The sequence below is a fragment of the Salvia miltiorrhiza genome, chromosome 1, assembly GCF_028751815.1.
Source record: "Salvia miltiorrhiza cultivar Shanhuang (shh) chromosome 1, IMPLAD_Smil_shh, whole genome shotgun sequence".
NCBI classification, from domain to species: Eukaryota; Viridiplantae; Streptophyta; class Magnoliopsida; order Lamiales; family Lamiaceae; genus Salvia; species Salvia miltiorrhiza.
Genome location: NC_080387.1, coordinates 56,018,147 through 56,042,532, shown reverse-complemented (window position 1 = coordinate 56,042,532; position 24,386 = coordinate 56,018,147). Strand labels below are relative to the sequence as shown.

General features: G+C 35.4%; 4 protein-coding genes and 1 long non-coding RNA gene across 9 annotated transcripts; 3 read left to right on the top strand and 2 right to left on the bottom strand.

The window, feature by feature from the left end:
* Nucleotides 1-883: 883 nt before the first annotated feature.
* On the bottom strand, nucleotides 884-4,303 carry LOC130997092 (uncharacterized). Of its 4 annotated transcripts, none has more exons than XR_009092963.1 (5): nucleotides 3,679-4,303; nucleotides 2,694-3,585; nucleotides 2,421-2,618; nucleotides 1,994-2,099; nucleotides 884-1,219 (listed from the first exon to the last, which is right to left on the bottom strand). It is a non-coding gene; the product is annotated as an uncharacterized LOC130997092 (long non-coding RNA). The 4 variants fall into 4 exon arrangements; XR_009092961.1 differs by having other exon boundaries at nucleotides 2,694-3,145; nucleotides 3,679-4,302; XR_009092965.1 differs by having other exon boundaries at nucleotides 2,694-3,017; nucleotides 3,679-4,302.
* Nucleotides 4,304-4,932: 629 nt separating this feature from the next.
* On the top strand, nucleotides 4,933-6,768 carry LOC130996334 (polygalacturonase-like). The gene is made up of 4 exons (XM_057921809.1): nucleotides 4,933-5,401; nucleotides 5,743-6,032; nucleotides 6,105-6,333; nucleotides 6,436-6,768. Exons 1-4 carry the CDS (start codon nucleotides 4,979-4,981, stop codon nucleotides 6,655-6,657), a joined length of 1,164 nt encoding a protein of 387 aa, XP_057777792.1. The 5' UTR covers nucleotides 4,933-4,978; the 3' UTR covers nucleotides 6,658-6,768.
* A 2,388-nt stretch (nucleotides 6,769-9,156) lies between these two features.
* On the top strand, nucleotides 9,157-12,989 carry LOC130996497 (uncharacterized). 2 transcript variants are annotated; one of them, XM_057921822.1, is made up of 5 exons: nucleotides 9,157-9,631; nucleotides 10,077-10,122; nucleotides 10,564-11,135; nucleotides 11,218-11,443; nucleotides 11,531-12,138. In XM_057921822.1, the coding sequence occupies exons 3-5, from the start codon at nucleotides 10,605-10,607 to the stop codon at nucleotides 11,995-11,997; spliced, it is 1,224 nt and encodes a 407-aa protein (XP_057777805.1). In that variant the 5' UTR covers nucleotides 9,157-9,631; nucleotides 10,077-10,122; nucleotides 10,564-10,604; the 3' UTR covers nucleotides 11,998-12,138. The 2 variants fall into 2 exon arrangements, with proteins under 2 accessions (XP_057777805.1, XP_057777806.1); XM_057921823.1 differs by lacking the exon at nucleotides 11,531-12,138 and adding an exon at nucleotides 12,420-12,989 and having other exon boundaries at nucleotides 9,162-9,631.
* Nucleotides 12,990-13,581: 592 nt separating this feature from the next.
* LOC131010378 (uncharacterized) lies at nucleotides 13,582-15,108 on the bottom strand. The gene is made up of 3 exons (XM_057937883.1): nucleotides 15,015-15,108; nucleotides 14,262-14,617; nucleotides 13,582-14,175 (listed from the first exon to the last, which is right to left on the bottom strand). The coding sequence occupies exons 1-3, from the start codon at nucleotides 15,031-15,033 to the stop codon at nucleotides 13,582-13,584; spliced, it is 969 nt and encodes a 322-aa protein (XP_057793866.1). The 5' UTR covers nucleotides 15,034-15,108.
* A 1,951-nt stretch (nucleotides 15,109-17,059) lies between these two features.
* Nucleotides 17,060-18,775, top strand: LOC130996318 (polygalacturonase-like). Its single transcript, XM_057921808.1, has 4 exons — nucleotides 17,060-17,545; nucleotides 17,735-18,024; nucleotides 18,092-18,317; nucleotides 18,387-18,775. The coding sequence occupies exons 1-4, from the start codon at nucleotides 17,120-17,122 to the stop codon at nucleotides 18,612-18,614; spliced, it is 1,170 nt and encodes a 389-aa protein (XP_057777791.1). The 5' UTR covers nucleotides 17,060-17,119; the 3' UTR covers nucleotides 18,615-18,775.
* The last annotated feature ends 5,611 nt before the right edge of the window (nucleotides 18,776-24,386 follow it).

Here is a 24,386-nt window from a genome sequence, read left to right as displayed (position 1 = left end):
ATAATATATAAGAATTTAACATAAAAAAGATGGCATCAAAGTAACGTCATTCGCTGCCTGAGATTTTAAAAATATAAGTTCTAACGAGCCACGCCTAACTATTTATGACCACAAAACTGAATTATGGCACATGTTTTGTAGTTTTGTGATCATTCAAGTATTAATCATAATTATGTATAACTCGAAATACTTTAATTTAGTTAAAATATCAATATTTTTAATTCTAGTTATATACTCCATTCGTCTCATTACAAATATTTCATTATTTTTGGATACAGAGATTAAGAAATATGTAGAAAGTAGATAAAGTGGGTTGATGAAAATTATTTAAATATTAAGGATATTGTCAAAAAAAGAATGTGACGTTTGTAATGGAATATCCCATTATGGAAAATTTCCATAACGGTAAATTTCCGTTATCTATGTAAAAAAAAAAGCGTTGTATATAGTGGTGTTATGTATGAGGGCGCTCATACATAACGGTAATATACCGTTATATATACTATGTATACATAACGGTAAATGAGGTATACATAACACATTGATTACCGTTTTGTATTAATGTAATACATAACAGTAAAATCTGTTATAAAATTTATTTTTTCCGTTATGTATTATAACTATACATAACGGTTTTTATATTATACATAACGATTAATTACCGTTTTCTTATGATGACAAACATAACAGTTTTTCACCGTTATAAAACTTATTTTTTCCGTTATAAAATGTATTTGTTACATATTGTGCACTTGTTATACATAACGTTTTTCTAAATTTTACACAACAGTAATTTCTGTTATCTTTTGTTATGAAACATAGCAATTGCTTTTTTCCCCTATTTTTGTAATTTTCCAAATATAAATTATACAATATCCTCAAATACTACAATTCGAAACATATATTATATAAATAATTAATCATCCAAACATTGTATTAAAATTATCATCCGAAGATAATCAAAATGCTAAGTACAATAGTTCTATATAAAGTCAAAAGAAAATAAAAATGACAAAAAAACTACCACAAACCAAAAAAAACTCAAGTCTTTGTCCTTGTAAAGCTGAGCTACCTCGTGATACTTTGACTTGAATGGGTACTCTTACGGCTTCTTTTGTGCTTCTTGCTCGAAATTAGACTTGATGCTGAATCAACATCTTGCATGGCTAACCAAAACAGGTCATACACTATGTACTCGTGGCTGACAGAAGGTAGACTCCTGCAATATTCAAGACATGCAGATCAGCAAAGACTTGAAATAATATCACTTAATCAGTGATAAAAAAAAAATAATAAGAGAACAAATACGAGTAGTACCTTCAGGCAACTAAACCATGACAAAAATATAGGGCAATATCTAGTCAAGGTAGGAAACCAATAATTGAACAATCATACGGAGATATGATACACAGGAAAGCTTATAACTAATACATAAACTGGTTACATGTAAATTTGTGAAGAATATGCGAGTTATGTCCCAGCATGATCTAATAGACTAATAGAGTAATTACAGAAGAATAAATCTTAAGGATAACTTAAAAAGGGAAAAAAGAAAAAAAAGAAAAAAAAAAAGACCTGAAAGTCTTTGGCTTAATCCTCATGATCACCAGAATGCATATCCAATGCATATCAAGTTAACTGTATGCTAAAAATATTCCACTCCACAGGATGATGATAAAATAAAAGAAAAATCAGTCAGATAATCTTCAAGCATTTCATCAGTGCATAAGCAGGAATGAGCAATCCATTTTGCGATGGGTTTTCATACTCAATTAAGGTGTAAAATATACCGCATATTCACTGCTACTATGTTCTCAAATTACAAAATAACAAATGATTAAAAAAAATAAAAGAAATAGAGCTAGCTAGCAGGAGACTTCAAACTGCATATAATAACCAAAGCTACCTTTACTTACTTCAACAGAAAAATTATATTCACTAGATTCACAAGCATTATTTGAATTTGAAAAGGCAAACAACTTATTATTATTACCTTGCGCTCATGCTGCTGCTCGACACTCTCACCATCATGAGAGGAATTGCTCTTGCGGAAAAACATGATTTGTATAGAGCTACTCTTGTGTTGCAATTGAGCTTATCTGTCACAGAAAAAAAAATTATTAAGCTATTTCAGCTGTGAATCATTAACAAACCACCAGAAAATCAAAGTCACATAAAACCAAGTCAACTAAAGGGTGCCCTTCTCTTCAGATCCAAAAGATGCAACTCATTGAACACCTTCGACAAGATGAATAATCCATTCATTTTCTAACAAGCAAAGCCAATTGGTTTGATACCGGTTTTTTCCGGGATAGGCAACTCCCAATCACACCAATTTTACGCAGACGATCAAACAGCTCAAATCATGTAGTTCATCTTGATAACATTAACTGTGTGCTGTAAGTAATACGACGGATTACCTTTCCCACTATCTCCAATAAAACAGCAACAGCAGGCTCTTGTAAGTACTGTTTCTTAGCTGCAAGATCAATAAGACATTTGTTAAATTCTTTGATGAGTGCACTACTATTATCTGAGAACCATTCTTCAGTAAGCATTCCCGATCTTGCAAGAGCTCCATATGCAAATAAACGGCCCAGTAAGCATTATTTTACCTCCTATAAATAAAAGGCTCCACATAAATAAAATATAAATCTCAATTATTGACTTCATGAGAAGGGACCAATACTCACCTGACCCCCTTCATGGAAGAAGAGACCTCCAGCAAAGTTGTAATTAGCTTTAACAAGGACTCTAATTTAATGCTATGAATCATGCCAACTAACATTGTAAGACCAAGTGCAAACCCTTGTCTAGCACACTGCAACAGAAGAGTATAGGAAAAGCGAAGAACATATAGTATATAGGACGCTAATAAGAAAGCGTATCTGAAGAGGTGAAGCCTAAATATACGAACACAAAATCTTCATTGGGCCATATGAAACATGTCTCTTCATTCATAACTAAGTTAAAGTAGCAATAAAGTAACTCTCCAAGAACATTCTTGGCAACTTTCTCTGCATATTCAGATATGGTGTTACTGGGTTTCTAGTGCCAGTTGGATATGAAACATTAATAAGCAAAAAACAATTATAAATTATCAAATCTCCAAGTCCCAAACCTGCTCCAATAATTATAGTTAAATCTGCATAAAATCAAAAGGTTTTCGAGTCTTAGTCAATCGATATAACACCTCTAAGGCCAACTTAAACCACAAAACAAAAGAATAAATGATGGCTTATCTGACATAAGTATGTTCAAGATAATCTCTTACTATTACCAGATAATCTTAACCCATCAATGCTCACAATTTCAATATTCACAACCACACTAATGAGTATTTGGTTAACTACGTTACGCATCCTAGTCTTTGATAAATCGTTAAATGGCAGAAAATCAATTAAGGAGAAAACCGAAAAATAATATACGGAATGGCAAAATGATTCAATTTTTAACATGAAGTTTTTTGCACAATTTAAAATGCAAAAACCTGAAACAACAAACATCAGATACCAAAGGAGGAAGTCATTCAACCATCCACTGAATATAAATTCCAAACAAAAAGCAAAATCTTTCTTCTTCAAGCTAAATCAAAACAAGGATGAGCAATGAATTAATGAATCACGAAAAACAACAGGAATCAACAACAATTACAAATTGAGTAGGATGAAATAATACCTCGGAAGTGAATAATTAGAATTGCGGAGAGACGACGAGCTGAAGTCAGAGTGGAGCAGCATGCTGAATCCGAAGGAGCATGAGTGCTAAGAGGAACTGAATCGAACTCGAGCTAGGGCTGACCACATCCAGCGTCTCTCTCTCTCTCTCTCTCTCTCAGAAATCTCTCTTCTCTCTCCCAAGCCGCCGACCACCTCCAGCATGACCGGCGGCGCTTCGCCAGCGGTTCTTCACCCCCACCATCATCTGCATCTGCCGACTCTCCCTCTCAACATCTCGCCCGACTCTCTCTGTCTCCATCTCCTCTCTCGCCATGAACAGCTGCAGCCGCAGCCGCTCTTCCACGGCTGCCGCGTCGCCGCCCCCTTCTCCACCTCTTCGCCGACTCTTTCTCCATCCCCATCCCCCAATTGATCAAACCCCCAGATAGAAACCCAAAATCTCTCTCTCAAGACCCCAATTAGAAAACTACCCTCTGCCTCTTCCTCTCACTCATCCGCCTGCCGCCACCGTCTACCATAGCAGCGGCTTCGATAGGGTTTGGTGATTGGAGAAGGAGCAGCGGAATGGGATTTGGGGGAAATCAGACGGGAGAGAGAGCTAGGGATTGGTGGTTTGGGGAAATTAGATTAGATTACATTTAAAAACTAAAAATTAATTAATAAAAACACTTTGAAAAGTTAAAAAAAAAAAAAAAAAATTACACTCATACATAACAGTAGGAATAACGATTGGAACTACCGTTATAAATGACGCTTATATATAACGGTTTTCTTAACACGGAAACAACCGTTATAAAATAGACGTTTATAGATAACGTACGGCTTAACGGTTCAATAATACCGTTATATATATCACTAATAGATAACGCTAATACGTAACACTTAACTTACTACTGTTATAAATACATTAAGACAACACCACATACATAACAGAATTTTGTAAAACTGTTATGTATCATTAAAAGTGCGCTCATACATAACGGTTTTTGACCAAAACCGTTATGTATGAACCGTTATCCCTATTTCTTTTTTTAGTAGTGAGACATTTGTAATGGGAGAGGGAGTATCTTGAGACATTTCAGTTTTTTTTAAATGGAGACATTTCAGTTTTAAAAGTTTGCCTTATTTTATTCTCAAAAAGTTTGCCTTATTTTTTTCGATCCATTTCTGTTCCTAAAATCTCACTTCCACTTTTAGCAATCGATTCTTAGTAGTATAAAAACCAGACCTCAAAGGGCCTCAAAGGCAAAAATTCTTCAACTCCATCCACATCCACAAAGATTGGTCTCAACTCAAGTATGCAAATGGCAAGCCCCATTCTATTAATTCAGTTGGTGCTTCTCCACCAATCATGGGCTTCCCCGACCTCGTACAATGTAGTGGATTTAGGAGCAAAGGGTGATGGCAAAACCGACTCCACATCCGCCATGTCCAAAGCATGGAACCAAGCTTGTGCCTCTACAAAACCCTCCACCATCTACATTCCACAAGGCACATTCTTGCTCAGGACTCTACACTTTAGGGGTCCATGCAACAACCCAGACATCGCCATCACCATCGCCGGCACCCTCCTCGCCCCGTCCGCCTACATTGCCGCCGCCAACTGGCTGCTCTTCGAGGGCGTCGACGGCGTTTCCATCCGCGGCGGCACCCTCGACGCCCAGGGAGGCAGCTTGTGGGCCTGCAAGAAATCCGGCAGAAACTGCCCTCGTGGTGCTACGGTACGTCATCTTTTAAATTATTTGTTCAAAAAAAATCTATTTTTTATTTTATTTTTCTTGAATTTATTTCGAATTACGATTAAAGTAGCTTAAAGGTCTGATAAGAATAGTAGAAATTAACTGCCATAGTAATTGTTGATAACTAATGCCAGGTTAGTGAGGTAGTGGAGGGTCACGGTTATTGGAACTCTCTCTCTCTCTCTAAACTAGCTACTTTCAACTTCCAAGCTGATCATGTATGTACAGACACGAAAGTAATTTAGATTGATTTAATATGAAATCTTGATACGATTAAATTGAAAATTTTGTAAGTTGATCGGATCCGATGTGATGATGTGCAGACATTAGGCATTACCAAATCCAAGAACATCGAAATAAGTGGATTGACATCCCTAAATAGCCAAATGTTCCACATTGTGATAAACGGATGCCAAAATGTGAAATTACAAGGAGCCAAAGTAAGGGCGCCGGAAAATAGCCCCAACACCGACGGAATCCACGTTCAGCTCTCGACGGCCGTCACCATTCTCAATTCGGTAATCCGCACCGGAGATGACTGCATCTCCATCGGGCCGGGCACCGCCAATTTGTGGATCCAAAATGTCGCCTGCGGCCCCGGCCACGGCATCAGGTCTATTTTTATTTCTTTATTTGTATATTTTTTTAATCATATTTCAATTGTATATTTTATTTTGCGACACAGTATCGGAAGCTTGGGCAAGGGACTAGAAGAAGCCGGTGTACAAAATGTGACGGTTAGAAGTGTAAAGTTTGAGAACACACAAAATGGTGTGAGAATAAAGACGTGGGGAAGACCAAGCAAAGGGTTTGTGAGAAATGTTTTGTTTGGACATGTCCTCATGAACAATGTCCAAAATCCCATTATCATTGACCAAAATTACTGCCCAAATAACCAAAATTGCCCCGGACAGGTCCAAATTTCTTAATTAACAATATCCTATATGTTTTTCAATCATCACTCTAATATTTTTTTTTATACTATTCCATCTATATTTGTTTTGCTTGTGGCACAGGTATCCGGGGTGAAAATTAGTGATGTCATTTACCAAGACATTCGAGGCACATCAGCAACTGAAGTTGCGGTGAAATTTGATTGTAGTAAGGCTAATCCGTGCCGGAGAATCAAGCTCAAAAACGTCAATTTGAGTTACAGAGACCAACGGGCTCGAGCGTTGTGCTCCAACGCTGCCGGCACGGCCGCCGGTCGGATCGAACCGTCCAGCTGTTTGTACTGATCGGTTGGTTCAGCTATGTTCAACTGGCCTTAATTGCACGTATATAATACCTACCAACATTTTAAGTTTTGTTTGATACAAGTTCGGAAATTAAAATCACATATATTTGGGATTGGGACATTGGATAGGTTGATAATTTGAATGGTTTTTTTATAGGTACCACTACAAAAAAAAGTTTCTATTGGAGACACGAGATTTGGTAGTTAATATTCGTGTCATAAAAATTAATGGCATTAACTATTAGTGATTAACTACATCATCAAATGTCACTAATTTTTATGACACACATAATATCTACCAAGATCTTACGTCACTAGTGGAATTTTTTTTGCAGTGGATGCAAATTAGTATAAAACTTTAATTACATTTTTTTTTATTTTTTCAATATTCAATTCAAATATATTTAATTAGAATTAATGTATTTTATTATATTTATAAGTGTAATAATTGAATTAGTATTAATTTTATATAAATATAAAAATAAAAAATATTTTCCTGTGCAATGATGCAAATGCTAGTAAATATATTATACACCTGACCTAAATGAATATATTCCGTAATATAACCAATTCAATAACACACCAACATTTTATGAATTGTATTTTCATTTGTTTAATTATGTAGTCTAGTTAATTTATACTCCTAATTTGATTGTTAATTTGAATAGCTTAATTATTTCATTGTAATATTTATTCAATTTATATCTTGTACTCATTTCGTCCCACGAATCTTGACACGTATTCCTTTTTGGGCCGTTCCACGAATCTTGATACATTTTCAAATAAGGTAATAATTATTACCTTCTCTCTCTTACTTTATCACTTTTATATTTTATTAACTACGCACTTAAAACACTAATCTACAACTCCTTAATTCTCGTGTCGAAATCAAACGTGTCAAAATTCGTGGGACGAAGAGAGTATCTCCCAAAAAATAAAATAACACGCCATATATATCTCAATATAAAAGAAATATTGTACATGAAGTTAGGCAAGGTATAGATGATACGGAAAATACATGTTGCCCACATCCCCCGGCCTTCTAGCACAAGGTAAGGCCTTATATCACACCAATTATTCATCTTGGTGCTAATCAATTTGGGGTATCACTTAAGAAGCGTGCATAAAATGAGTTTAATTTGGGCTGTCGAGATTCCAGGGGCATTATAACGTTATATATGTATCCTTAAAATATAATTATATTAAATGAATAATGGCTCTTAAACATAAGAATTTTTCATCAAATTATAATTGTGCATATGAACTAAAGATTCTGTTTTCAAATATATGAACTTTCATTAATTCTAGTTTTTCACACGATTGTCAGTTTTCGACAAATTAATATCATCGTAATTCACTAAAGTGATAAATTTGATATCATTATGACTAGTTAAAGTGAAATAAATATTCAATTACGTCATTTAGTACATCAGTTGTTTATAACATGTAGGCATCTGGGGCGAGTAGATGCAAAAACTTGCTTAAATATCCAATAATTATAGTCCGAATATCATTACAACCGCCGAAGCATTTAAAAGAGAAATTTTAGCTATAGCTGTTACCTAATTGGCTCTCCATACTCATTTTCCGCGGAATGAAAAGAGATACTTTAGTATTTAAATATCATTAGATATATATATGATTATTGTATAAGTATATTAAATGAGGTACAACACGGCGCAACTCCGCCAGTGTTCTCGGCAGCAGCAGTACTCCTCACGTTATAAGCCAATACGCATATCGTATTTATTCTGCATTTTCTTTAATTGCAGGTTTCTGCACATGCCTACTGCCTCAATTACATTTCTTTAATCTATATAATATATAAAAGAGGAGTTTTCTCCCACCATTTTTTCCCTCCATTTTCTCTCTCTCACCTCCCATCAATTTTTTTACTATTTTTTCTCCTTCTTTTTAGAATTTTTTTTTCTAAACATTGTCAAATTTAGTTTATAAAAAAAATATTCAATGTGCATCTTAAGTTTAAGTTCATCAGAAGATCTTTAATATGATATAAAAATTATTAAAATGAATTTAAAACGAATAGGTTATTAAAAATTTAAAATATTTTATTTTCTTTCTCTTTGTTAAAATTTTACAACTTTTTATTTATGTTTGTGTATGAAAATATTTATTTATTTATTTATTATTATTTAATGACTATAATTATCATTACACTTTATACATAATTGAAAATTACGTTTTTAATTTCAGAATTATATTGAGTAATTAGTATTTTATTTTTAAACCATATTTTGCATTTATTATATTTTGTTTCTGTTTAATATTTATATTTATTTATTTATTTAAATATATCATTTAATTTCGATTTCGTCGTGCATCGCACGGATGGTCGTCCTAGTTTCATTAAAATTTGAGTTTTAATTCTTGCCATTTCCTCCTTGCAACTTGATTTTTTTTAATCATCACACACAATATTAAGTATATATATGAATCAAACTGAGTTTTTGGGAAGTTAACTTTTTTTCTAAGGGATGTTATATCTAGGGCCCGTTTGATATGGGTGTATATGCAGGATAAATTAAATTAATACAGCTTTGTGTGGTGTTTGATATCATGTGATATTAGTATGGTCAAACCCCACTTAATCCCACTTGTCTGTGTTATTTTGTAGGAATAATCCACACTAATAAACCGACCCCCCCCCCCTCCGATAAAAATAGTACCGCGAATCTGGATTAAATTTTTGCTACCCTTCATCACTATCGATGCAATTGCCCAAACCCTAGTTCCTCACACCATTTTCTCCCTCCTGCGATTTTCGTCTCTGCCGCCCACGAGTCCTATTTGCAAATTGGGTGAAGCCCATTCCACATCCTTTTCCGATTTCCATCGCTTCCATTTTGTTGAGGTGACAGCGGCAGGCTTCGCTCAACGCCGGCGTCGAGGTCAGATATTTGAAGGTGCTTTGGGGGCTCGTCGTTGGGGGCTCGTGAATCGTCTTCTATTTTCAGGTCAGAAACATTTTCAATCGTCTACTATCTTCGATTTCGATCTACCATTTGAAAATTTTAGGTTTGCAATTTCATAAATTACAGTCTGGGTTCACACATCTTCTACTGTAAAATGGAAATTACAATGGAAATTACGATGAAATTGAGAAATTGATGATCTATCATTTTGATTTTGTTATTTTGTAAATGTAAAATGGAGAAATTGATATTGAGAAATTGAGAAATTACCTTTTGACGAAATTGAGAAATTGACGAAATGTGAAATTGAGAAATTACAGTCTGGGATGATATTCATCTGCGTCTCGATCTACCTTTTGACGAAATTGAACTTTAACCTTGGGTTCACACATCTTCTACTATGAAATAGAGAAATTGATGATCTGTCATTTTGATTCCATTATTGTTAACTGATATTATCTTCATTGCTCCATTACTTGTTTCGTAGGGGAAACCAAACCAAGAACTTCTTCACAACCCGCTGAACAGCAAAGGTGAGTTACTCCGAATTTTAGCTTAACGAGTAGAATATCGGAAAAGTATGCAGAATATTGAGTTTTATAGCAAACGAGTAGAACTTCTTAACAGATTTGATACTCATTTTATAGCAAACGAGTAGAAATCATTTGGAGAATATTGTTGTGGCAAAGTATGCAGAATATTGAGTTTTCAGAATATTGAGTTTTATTTTAATCAATATGCAGAATATTGAGTTTTCAGAATTACAGTAAATAGGTATCAAAATATAAATGTTGAATTACATTAGGATTCCTTTATGACTGTTTTAATAGGATCTTATTGAAAAGATTGATTTAGGACTAACTGGATTTTGGGGATTTATGGTGATTTGTTGCTGTTTGTTGGCTGCATTAGTATGTTTATATCACTTTTTTCTATTATGTTATCTTAATTCCCAAATATTTCTTTGCTACTAGGGACTTTAAATATATTCCTCTTTTGCCATTGAATTTACAAAATGCCTGGAAGGGAAGATATTCGGTTGCGTGATATGCAATTTGTTTTGATCCAAGAAAGTTTGCGTGTACATGTCATACAAGTGGCATTGTTATTCGCATATTATTATAAGACTAGGTTAGGCAAGAGACGGCGTGAGTCAGGATCCCTAAAATGGGAGATAATCCGCAAAATGCCTGACCAAGCCAGACACTTAACCCGTTTATATGGTATTAGCGATGTTGACTGTATATCCAATCTTCGAATGGATCGTAGGACGTTTGCACGCCTTTGTGTTATTTTACGGGACCGGGGGGGTTTGGTTGACGGTCGATTCGTTACTGTGGATGAACAAGTAGCAATGTTTCTTTCAGTTTTAGCCCACCATAAAAAAAACCGTGTTGTTAGGTTCGATTTTTGGCGATCAGGCCAAACAATTTCGCACTACGTGCACACCGTTTTAGGGGCTATTATAAGGTTACATGACATGTTTTTGTCCAAGCCAGTGGCTGTTCCCGCGGATTGCAATGATTCACGGTGGCGTTGGTTTAAGGTATTAATATTGTGACTATATTTTATTTTAATCAATACTTTCTTAGCCTTGTGTACTAATTTGATGTGTGACTTGTGAATAGGGCTGTTTAGGTGCATTAGACGGCACGTACGTGAGTGTCATGGTAGGAAACGAGGACAAACCCCGTTATAGAACAAGGAAGGGACAAATATCAACGAATGTATTAGGTGTTTGTGATCGGTATCTTAATTTCAGTTATGTTTTGGCCGGTTGGGAAGGTTCTGCTGCGGACTCTAGGATCTTGCGGGATGCAATTAGTAGACCTCATGGCCTTAAGGTCCCAAAGGGTAAATAAAGCTTTTTACTAATTAGACATGCTTATTTGATAACATGATAATTAATTTCAAATTTGTATTCCATTATTTGCTTGATAGGGAAGTACTATTTGTGTGATAATGGATACGCGAATAGCGAAGGTTTCCTAACGCCCTTCAAAGGCGTTAGGTACCATTTAAAAGAATGGGGACCGAACAATGCACGACCTCAAAATAAAGAAGAACTTTTTAACTTGAGACATAGTAAAGCAAGGAATGCCATAGAGAGAGCTTTTGGGATATTGAAGATGAGATGGGGTATCCTTAGATCACCTTCTTTTTATCCGATTCGAGTGCAAAATCGACTTATAATGGCATGCTTTCTACTCAACAATTTCATTCGGATGGAAATGCCTATAGACCCCGTTGAAGAACAATTAGATGCTATGCCCCAAGGGAATGGTGAAATACTAGAAGAGGCACCCGATGAATTCGTTGAACAAGTCGAAAGTTCCCCACAATGGAACGCGGCGAGGAATGCCTTAGCCGATGCAATGTGGTTGCAATACGTGAATAACCATGTATAAGCAAACAAGTGTTGACTTTATTTCAATATTGTATCAACAAACATCTCACTTTTTATTGTGTTGGAACATCTCACTTTTTAGTTGGCTGTTATTATGTTTGTTGGCTGTGTATGTTTGGAAACTAAACTCGTGATTTGATTTTGTTATTATGTTTGGTGGCTGTGTATGTTTGGAAACTAAACTCGTGATTTGATTTTGTTATTATGTTTGGTGGCTGTGTATGTTTGGAAACTATAGGCTGTATTGGCAGTTTGACAGCTACATTTGGCTTGTTTTTTTGCAAATGAACGAGTATAGGATTATAAATATTTAGACTATCATTATTTGCCTAAACTGCAGTATCAAAAAATTGACTTTCAAGGCAGCACATAATCTTGTTGGGAGCTATATTTTGTTGATTTTGTTTGTGTTGTTACATGTAGGATGGACGACGCTCCTCAATGTAGTTGTGGCAAAGGAACGATGAATCTCAAGTGTGCCGGCTATGGCTCAAGGAACCCGGGCCGTTTATACTACAAGTGTCCCACGGGCAAAAACCATTGGAGAGGATTCCATTGGTACGACGAATATCATCGCTTAGGGGCACAAGAAGCGCATCGCCCGCCCGATTCGTCACAAAGCCACCTCTTTAACCAAGGTGATTTCCAACCACATGTTCAACACAACGAGGTCAACGGATTAGAGATGCCGGGAGTGTTCTTAGGAATTGGCCCGCATCGGGGCATATTCGAGTTCTTGAGGGCTGCGCTTTATTTCACTTTTCTAGTTCTCGTACTTGGTATTTTAATAGGCAAGCTTATGTAAGGTTTGCAAATTGGTATGTCGTTTTTGCAAGTCGTGTTAGACATCGCGATATTTTGGATTTGAATTGTGTTTATCATGGTATTTGGAGATCGTATCTCTGGGATAGTAGGAGCTTATTGACTATTGTTCTTCTATTATTTATTGTTGTTGAATTGGTTATCAATGGATGACTCGTTTCTGGCCTTCAATTTTATTTTATCATATTTCAGCTTTTAGCTCGCATGGGCGCACATGTTACAGGAGTTGATGCCATCTAGTTTCATCTGCAACCATATATGAATTACTGGACAACTAAAACATGGGATGCAAACCAAGTCAATAGCTGTAAAGATAGTGGTGGATGACTGTACTTTGAGAAATTTGAAATGGAATGAATTCTATCTAGCAATATTTTCTCAAAGCTGTAACTGTGGAACAAAAACTGATTTAAGAATGTAGAACTTGTTGAACTTCTTGATGCATAATCTGCATGACATTATCGACAATACGAACAAAAATATATCCAACCATATTCCAACAAAAATATACCCAACAACAATACATGAAAGCATATGATATTGACAACAGTTTGCATGAAGAGTAATAATAAAAAAGAGGCAATCCATAATTCGACAACATATTGCAAACCATAATTTAACAAAATGACATTCAAGTCTATAAAAAACACAAATATCCGGGATAAAACGATGGTGTTGAGAAATAAGATCCAAATGATGCTACTAATGTGCGTGTACCCGCATTCAAAAAAGAGACGCCTCCATGTAAGAAGACGAAGTAGAATCAATTGTCATTCTTCGTACCAAGAAGGAACATGACATATGCTCCCTTCTCATCCTCGGAGAGGCTTGAAAAGATGTCGAGGTACTCCGTTTTCTCCGCAAGCATATTGCATACAACAAACTTGTCGTGTTGTGAGAGACCGGGTATTCCACTCAACTTGGCATTCACTTCTTTGCGCGCCTTGGATACATCAAAGTCGTACCCCATTCGACATGAAATAGTATCTAGTCGTGATTCCGCGCCCCGCCCAACCTCGTGCAATGCCTCGAAAAACTTCTCTTCGAAACCTCCACTACGGCGCCTTTTCTTGCTTGTTGTTGGAGTCTCCCGTTCAATCGGTATGGTTTCTTCTTGAGGGAGGGTTTGGCTTACATTGTCCCCCGTCATGTCATTTTCAAATATGTCGTCGAGGGAGACATGGTAATCACCACCATCATTGAGCGGGCTGCCACTCAACTTCCGGTACATCTCATGCGCCGCCTCCATTAGGTCCTCCGCCTCTTCGCCCGTTGCTCTATCCTTGCCGAAGATAACCTTCCAATCCTCGAGATACGGCCAACTCTTGTAACGAAAATTGGTAACATTCTTATCGGCCTGGGTAACAAGCAAAATATAGTGATCAAACAAGCACAAAAAAATTAAAATATTGAGTTCAATGTAATTGGGAAAACAGTTCTTACAGCCACAAAGTTTTGCCACTGCTCGTCATCGCAGTCAATCATATGCTTCCCGTTGACATTGAAGCCAACCCCGCTAACTTTGAGAATGTTCCAAAGTGAATAGTATGTTTTCTTCCATGTTGTCACCTTGGAGTTGATGTGGGGCATTCCCTTCAAGTCAGTGTTGGGGTACTCCTTCCTCATGGCATCCTCAAGCTTGTTCAAATACCCGCCCCGAAATCCGTTGTCGGATTTCCAACCGTTTGCAACAAGTTCTTTCAAGGATGCGAGCAACACTTGTTCTTCGTGAATGGACCAAGAACGACGCTTTTGGTCCGTCTTGTTGGTCTTGCCGGAACGGGCTGCGCCGTTGCTGCCTAAAATATCATTATACAAGCATGAATAGTCACTGACTCGATCGTTTTCATTATGCAAATAACGTAAAAGCAGTCGCATAATAAGAGAACGAACCAAAAAAAATTTCCAAACATATTATTTAGGCACTACAATTTCGAAACATATTATTTAGCGCGAGATATCCATCTGTTATACAACAATAAAATTGAGCATGAACAATAAAATTTCGAGAAATACAACAAACAATATTATCTCAAACAAAAGCCAACTTTAGCGATTTCTTTTCGAAGCCAATCTTTAAGAAAAACACATACAGCAAACAATATTATCTCAAACAAAAGTCAACTTCAGCGATTTCGTTTCGAAGCCAATCTTTAAGAAAAACACATAAACGTCGGAATGGATTGGTGCGAATACCTGTTGTTGCTTGACTCATCTTCGAGCTACAGAAACCGACGTTGAAGCTGTGGAACGGAGGCTGCCTGGTTCGCCTTGCTCGTCGATTGCAACGGTGCCGGGAACTGATGAGCGGTTCTGGAGAAATGGCTGCAGCAATGGAGTTTAGGTTTTGGAGATATGGCTGCCGAGAGTATCCCTTTGTATTCCTTGCGTAGATGAGAGTGAAGAAAGGCCTGACTGTTTGTATTCTATGGGCTTTGATGAAGGATACCAATGGAATTTTATAAAATATATGAGGATAATTTGGGTACTAGAAAATATAATCCAACTTAAACATATGGATATCAAACACAAATTAGGATTAATTAACTAGGATATCAAACACCCATCAAATAGTAGAAATCCATAATAATCCACACTAATTTCTCTGGATAACTTTAATCCTAATTAATCCTATATAGCATATCAAACGGGCCCCTAGGGAAGTAAGTCGGGTTAGCCAACTCGGATTCAGGCCAATTCATTCATATTCGAGCTATTCTCAATTTAGGTTAACTTGGGATGAATTGTTTTCATGCTACAAATTTTTTGTCTATAATCCTAAATCTTCTGCTTTCGGGCTAGTTTATTGAGTCAAAAAAAAATTATAAAAAATATAAATATGTATGATTTTTTTAAATAAGTTGCATTTCTCTAATCAAAGTATTATTTCAATATCAACTTATATAATATATAACTAATTAATAGTAATTAATTTTGTGAGAGATAAGAGTAATGGACACGCATTTAATATATATAATCATCTTTCATTAATTTTAACGTCCAAAAGTTTTTTTTTATTAAGGGAGGTGTATTCGTTCAGGATTTTAATAGATCTTTAAAATCCAGAGATTTTAAAAATCTACAGATTTCACACAGATTATTCATGTATTTTGGAATTCTAAATAGATTTTGAACGGATTTTGTAGGGATTTTAACAAGAATTTGACGTGATTTTTATGGACTTGAAATCTATCATCCCGGCGCTCGTTGGAATTAATTGAGCGTTGGGACAGCTCCCAGCGATCGCTGGCCTCGTGCAATATAAAGCCCAGTAGACGCACAGAGCCCTAATTACACCGCAACCAGTTCTTCCCCAAAAATCCTCCATCGCACCACAACCAGTTCTTCACTACCAGGCTCAACGACCGAGTGCCAGCGATCGCTGGCTTCTTCGAGCCGCGGTCACAGGAACCCAACCGGCGCTGAAATTTGAAGATTTCCGAAATCTCGTGGTCTGAGGTCGGATTTGTTCATGTGTATTTTTTGAATGAAATCAATTAATGAAAATCAATCCAATTTTAAAATCCATAATTTTTAAATAACTATAGATTTTCATAGATTTTTAAAAGTCTGAAACGAATACCTCTGAATTTTTATAGAATTTTAAAAGTCTTGAACGAATACCTCTAAATTTTCATAGACTTTTAAAAATCTTGAACGAATACACCCAAATTTTAAAAGTATGCAGAAATATATTAAAATCCTAAACGAATACACCCGTAAGAGTTCGACAAAATGAAAACAGAGTTCATAAGCATTATCAAATTGAAAAACAACATAATGAAGCTTGACAATCAGGTCATACGGAAAATTTCGATTAATATTTTCAGGCAATTTTCAATTTGAATCTATTACACTCTGAATTTTTCGGCCACATCTCTCCTTTAATTTTTTTTCTTATTTTTTTTTCTCTGTCTATTTGGACTTGCCACCTTTTCCAACTAAATTGAAATCATTTAAGATATCCATAATAAAACTAAGAAAGCTATTAGTCCGTCAAGATTTTTACACATGGTGTTGACCATGATAGAATTAAATTCTGTGATCGATAATTATAGCACAATTAAAGCTAATATGAAGCTCCGATCCCAAGGATTCATCGCCATGTCACCGTACATGTTCCAGTACGCCACATGAATTCGAGATCTAAGTCACTTGGATTCTCCACATTCATCGCTGAGATTAAATTAATTCACCAAACAAATCCCATTATAAAACCAGCCTTGTCACCTCATATTTTCACATAATCCGACTTAATTCACTTCCCTAGCTAACTGTTCCAAAAAATTAAATTTCCCAGCATGCCTAAGTCGGAAGCATGTACACTGTTACTTGCCCTCCTCACCATACAACTCTTCCCTTCCCTAGCCTACAACGTGGTCTCCTTCGGCGCTAGAGGCGACGGCCGAACCGACTCGACCGCGGCCTTCCTCCGCACGTGGAAGGCCGCGTGCAGCTCCGCCACGCCGGCTTCCGTGTCGGTGCCGAGGGGCAAGTACTTGCTCAAATCTATCTGGTTCACTGGGCCTTGCAGAAGCAGAATCAACTTCGAAATGAGCGGGACCATTGTCGCTCCGGACAACTACAACATCATCGGAAACTCCGAGTTTTGGATCTTGTTTTACAAAGTCAGCCGACTCACGGTCGTCGGAGGCACAGTTGATGCTAAAGGCCACGCTTTCTGGTCGTGCCGGCTGCGCAACGGCCGCTGCCCTGCCGGCGCAAGAGTAAGCTCAATTAAAATCAATGCGCTAATTAATTAATTACTTAATACTTATGATGAACTCTTAAAAGTTATTTGGTTCGATTCCATCTAAACATGGATTGCCATTCAATTTTATTTGGATATGGTATAATATGTACTCCCGTGTAAATTATTTGTTTGTAAATTAAAAAAGTTGATTGTGTGTTGGCAGTCGATAACGTTCCAGTGGTGCAGCAATGTGGTGGTGCGTGGTCTGAGTTCGCTGAACAGCCAGACGATCCACATTGCAATCAACCACAGCAACAACATCAAGATACAAAATGTGAAGATCACGGCGCCGAGCGGCAGCCCCAACACCGACGGCATCCACATCCAATCCTCGAGGGGCGTCACCGTCACCGGCAGCACCATTAGGACGGGCGACGATTGCATCTCCATTGGCCCCGGATCCATGAACTTGTGGATCGAGCAAATCGGATGCGGCCCTGGACATGGAATCAGGTAGGGGGGAGCTTTCGGTTTAAGCACCTTTGTAGTTTGTGTGGATCTAATGTTTTTGAAATGGCAGTATTGGAAGTCTAGGAAACTTTGCGATCGAAGAAGGAGTGCAGAATGTGACGGTGACGAATTCTGTGTTCACCAAGACACAGAACGGCGTGAGGGTGAAGTCGTGGGCGAGGCCTCACGGCAGCTACGCCAGGAATCTCGTCTTCAGGAATCTCATAATGAGGAATGTGGGCAATCCCATCATCATTGATCAAAAATACTGCCCAGACAACAGCTGCCCCCATGAGGTAATTCACCCTATATATGAAATAATATTGATATTGATATTGATGTTGATGGTGAGTTAATTGGTGCAGAGTTCTGGGGTGAGAGTGAGCCAGGTTGTGTACAAGAACATAAAGGGGACATCGTCAACGCAGGCGGCGATGACGTTCCGATGCAGCTCGAGCAAGCCGTGCTATGGCATCAAATTGCAAGACATCAAGCTCACATACGTCAACACTTTGAGGAGGCCGACGCTTGCTTACTGTGAGCATGCGGGTGGATCCACTAGTGGATCGGTTTTCCCCACAAGTTGCTTGTAGCATGCTTCATTCTTGTACATATCAAAAACTATCATTCCTGTTTTTCGCCAAACCAACTCATCCTTGCTGCTCATTATATATACATGCTCAAACCTTTGTTTCAACTTTCGAGCACATTTATCTATAGATATTTATGATAAATTTGTTGGGTTTTGTGAGTAGAATAAGTGTCTTATTTTAGTGTAGTTTAAATTGATTAATTTGGTTAAGTGGTCGATCTAATAATGATAATATTGGTAAATGTATAAGGGATAATATTATGAAAATGAAAATATGGAATGAGTATATTGTTTATCCAGATGAGATCCTCTGTTCCACTATTTTGTGTGTACCACTCTTAATTTATCTATTTTATAATTGTTTTTTATAGAAATAAAAAATATTACTCCATCCGTCCCACTCCAATAGACTCACTTCGGAGATTAAGAAAATTTACTTTTTAGTAGGAAAGTGGTAATAAAGTGATGTGATCCACACCAATTAAGTACAACTTTTTTACCCAAAAAGGAAAATGAGCCTATTGGAGTGGGACGGAGGGAGTATTATATTATGAACTCTAATTAATATTTATAACTAAAAATTGAAATTCTAAAAAATTATATACCCTAACTTTGAATTAATGAACCCAAATAATCAATTATTAATTCAAATAAATATAAAAAAATAATTATAAACCCTAATGGGATGAGTGAACCCTTGTTAATTATCTTTTTATAATATTAAAGCATAATAAATTAAAATTGAAAAAAATATAATTAAAAATTATAATAAATTACAAGTGATACACGGTGGTACACACAAAATAGTGGGACTGGGATTGTTTACAGTTGGGGACAAAAATGACAATAAATATTTTTTTAATGATGGGATGAAGCCGTACATAATGTGGGCCATGTGCTAAGTTTACTAGATCATATATTTGATTTTTTTTTTTTTTTTTGTTCTGAGCCCGTATATTTTGGGCCATTAAATCTGAGACAAAACTGAACCCAACGTAGCAAAGTATTACAAAGATTGGGCTTATATTTGATTTCATTTAATTATGTGCTCCTATATTGCCCCCAACAAAATATAGCAAAACTGTTTGTCGTAAGGATCGAACACAACCACGTGGTTAAAAACTACATACTCTGCAGTCTACACACTATGTATGTTAAGATAATCAATCAATAATTGAAGATAAAAAAGTACTCCAGGAGAAATACTTATCTAGTTGGGAACCAAATACTATTTTAGGGCCTTAGTCCAGGTTTGAATAGGCATGGAACTACTGGTTCACGGTTTGATGGAGATGGAATTGAAATCGGCCCGTGTAAAAGGTTTCATAGTTCACGAACCGTGAACCAATAATTTTGAGTCGGTTCTGAATTGATGGTTCACAGTTCTAAATCCTATGAACTATTTTTTTCCCTATGAGTTTGGAGCTATGATCTACATGTCAAAGTCGATAGTCTTGTCATTGTCATTACGACGAGTTTCGGAAGCCATTTGAAATAAAAATAGTAATAGGAAACAAAAGTAGAAAAAGAATAGGATTTAAGAAAAGAAAATATATTGGACGGACTTGGCCTGACCGTCCAGTAACCCGAGGGGGGCTGAGTTGAGTTTGCTAATTTGCAGTTCGATCAAATTTTGGGCCAATCCGGCTCAATCTATAATACAATTATAAATTTTTGTGGGCTAGATCGGGCTAGCCTAATCTGGGCCATTTGCCACCTCTAATTTGAATAAGGGGATATCAATAAGAATTGAACCCTAAATTTTGCAACTATATATATATATATGTTATCTTAGAGACATAGATGTCAAAATTCTTTTTTTTTTTTTAAAAAAAAGAGATCACTCTTGATAATTATTTTGTTATAGTGTATGACAATAGTAAGTATAACTTTTTTTATTTTATTTTAATACGGATTGTTGCAATAGTCCCAGCTTGGATCACGCCTCTCGAACAGTATCAATAACTGATTTATGTCATTGTGGTAAGAATTCAAATTTTATTTTGGGTTAATGAGTTGAACTATTTAATAACTTCAATTACTTAAATGTTCATTCGACGCTGAAGGAATTTAAAAAACTAACACCGTGTATTGATCTGATAATTATTTGTATATATTCGTAATATACAAAGCATATATTATGATGACAATATATTTCGAGCGAAAATGCTTTTTAGTTCAATAATTTACTTGAGGCTGAATTGATTTTTTGAATTCACTCAATTGAAAAAGATAAAGCGATGAACTCAAAGAGAGCATCTATTGAAACAAAATAAGCAAAACTTAGACACATACAAACTGAGATAATCGCGTTGCGTTTTTTGAATCAAAAATGATTATGGTTTTAAAGAAAAGGGTTAATAATTATGAAACTGACGTATTTTCTTGTTGTTTGATTTTCGAGGGCCATTTATGTTTTTTGTTTTTGTTAATTGAAGAAATATCATATGCACTTACAGCAGCCTTCTGCACCGCCGCCAGATCTTTTCCCGTGATGGTTGCAACCATCGACAGCGGCAGAGGATGATGGATGTCTAAGTATTAATCCGGAGAAGACGTTGGCATTTCTTATATTTAATTTTAATTTTAATTTAGGGTTATTTGTCAGAAAATATACAACTTTCAGCATTTTCTTGTTTTTTTCATTAAAAAAATTTTAAATGATTTTTTTCACGGCGAGCAATTCCGATCAAATTGTAATTGACTTGGCTTATATATGACGTATTGTTGTCTACATGGCGACAGTTGGAGCACACGTGTCAATTTTTTATTTAAGTTATTTGCGTATAAATACACGAACTTTCAACATTTTTCTAGTTTTTTCCCATGAACTTAATACTTTTCTAATTTTTCCCATAAAATTCATTTCCCTCATATTTCTCCATTAGTTTGTGTTGTTGCTTATGATTAAAATGTTAATTCAATTTTTGTTTCGAGAAATTAGAAACTTTTTATATGATATTATTTGAATCAAAAAAATCCTATCATGATATTTGTCAACGAGTTTGTCCTTAGTTATGGTTAAAATTAATTCATTTTTTTTTATTGTATTAAGAAACTTAAAAGCTTTAATATGATCTTTGGATTCAAAAATTGTATAATTGAGTAAGAAATATGGTGGAAATGCATTTCATGCGAAAAAATGAATTTAGTGGGGAAAAAAAAACATAAAGTTCGCGGGAACTAGAAAATGCTGAAATTAAAGTTCATGCATTTATACGTAAATTATTCAAAAAAAAATACTAATAATTAAGTCGATCAGTCGGTCATTCCACATTGCCAGCTACAGCAGACACATCAGCATCAATATGGGAAAAAAATAAGTTTCATGGAAAGATCAAATGTGCACAAACTTTTTGTATTTAAATTCAATAAATAAAATTCATAAAAAAAATTTAAAAATGCTGCAAATTTATGTATTTACACGTATATAAACCTTTAATTTACCTTAAAAATTATATAATTTTTTTATAATAATATTCTTTCTATAATAATGTTTATGTATAACAATACTAAACTTTTTTCATGATAACTATTTGTATATTTATAAAAATCACTGAATCATATTGATTCCTAGTTTCTATATATATATAATGATTTATTTTCATACGTACGAACTACTCTGTCCTATTTTTATTATGGTAAAGTTATTTTTAATTTAATAAACATCAAAATTTATATGGTAAAATGCTAGTAAATTTCGTGAGGAAAAATTTAAAAATGCTAAAATATTCATCTATTTACGTGCAAATAACCACTACAAAAAAAATATATTAGTGATATGAGGTTTGGTAACTAATATTCGTATTATAAAAATTAGTGTCATTTGAAAGTGTAACTATTAGTAATTAGTTACATCATCAAATATCATTAATTTTTATGACACACGTCATATTTTCCAAATCTCATGTAGTTGGTGGAAACTTTTTTTTGGCAGTGAACCTCAAACCTGTATGATATATATGAAGTTTTTAATTAGAATGTCAAAACTATCCTTATCTAACTCACATCATTAAATATATTAAAATTCTTCCGTTTCGATCACAATGATGATGATGATGTATATAGGTGGTTTCGTCTCCTCATCAATACTTTCTTTAACTTTCCGTTTCCCACCGAACTTTATTAAAAATTATTCCATCGGTCAGCCAAGATTATGTAAAAATTATTATATAGGGCGTTCGTCAAGATTATGTCACTTTTTTTTTAAGACAATGATCCCACCATCTTCTTTAATATTTTATCCTTACTAACACTCTTTATTTACAAAAAACTCACCCCAAATTCAATCTCAATCACACATCTTATAAAGTGGTGGGACAATTTCTCTACTACATCAAAATTATCACCAATTTTATTAAATCATGTGTCCAAGTAATTTTACATAATCTTGGCGGACGGAGGGAGTAATTGATTTTAGTTAAGGTTACTATTGATGGAAAAGAAATTTATTAATATGTCTCCTATAATAAGAATGGGGAGTACTAATTAGTAATTTACTGATTTCTTTATTGGGTTGAACTATATCTTGTATTGTATGCATGTAAATGTAACCTCAATGAATCCTAGAGTCTCTTTAATTTTCTAGAAGCCACTTTCGTTCATATTCCCTTTTTCGTATTTCTCTCTTTTTCTATCGTTACTTTATAACCGTATGCCCAATCAAGCATTTACGAAACCTTTGGTGGTGTATGTTTCGAAGACACGTGCGTCTATCTAGAAACATAAAATTGCCACCATGTTTGACTATAACTGTTTTGACTTGATAGTATTTTTTTTTTATCAAGAAAATTATCAAGAGGTACCATGAGCAAGAAACTTACATCAGTCTAGACAGCGAGTCATCAGAGCACCAATCACAAAAACTAAGATCTTTACCGAGACTCTTAAACTCGTTAGCCCAGCTCCATGATCGTCTTTTGATCTCCATGAGAACCCCATCAATCTGCCACCCAATTCCTTCGAATCGACTTTCGTTCCTTTTCTTCCACACCACCCAGTTGGTGCACATCCACAACGCCTTGAGGAAAAGCTCGCTTTTCTTTCCCCCGCCCAGGTGAATAAAGGTATGAAAGTGGGAGGGGATGCTTTGAGGTCGAACCGCACTACATCCGAGCCACTTTTGGATCTTGTCCCACAGCAGTCCAGTTTTTGACTTGATAGTGATAGCCCCTATTAATTGTTGAAGATCCTACTCTTGCATGAATTCAGATATAAAAGAAGAAAAAAAAAGAGAAGGAATTTAGATCAAACAAATTATCTCGGTTAGGTTGTTGTAGGTATATATCAATTAATCGGGAATGCATTGACTTGATATTTGACTTTATTTCACGTGCTAAACATGTAACGTCTAAACATACGACAACTTTTTTATGTGGAATTTTGTACACCTAATTGAAACGATCAAGATTATCAATCGATCATGCAGTTGTATGATCACCAATAGTCTTTTTTGATGCATCTAACTACTTTGTGTATAAAGAAAGACTTAGGAAAATAAAATTGATAGTACATATCCCTTGGTTATAAAAAGTTATCACTAGCTTAATTAAAAGTCATTTGTACATATTTGATATTAGTTCGCATATTAGTTACATGTTAATTATCTACCAAATATCTATAATGCAACTAATATGAGATGGACAAGTGTACCATATATATGTCCACGGTTAAATAAGTGTTAATTATCGCTTTTGATTGTAATTAATTTTAGGATTAATTGGTTGTAAATTATAAGAGCATCTCCGGCGGAAACATTTGCATGCCGGACCGA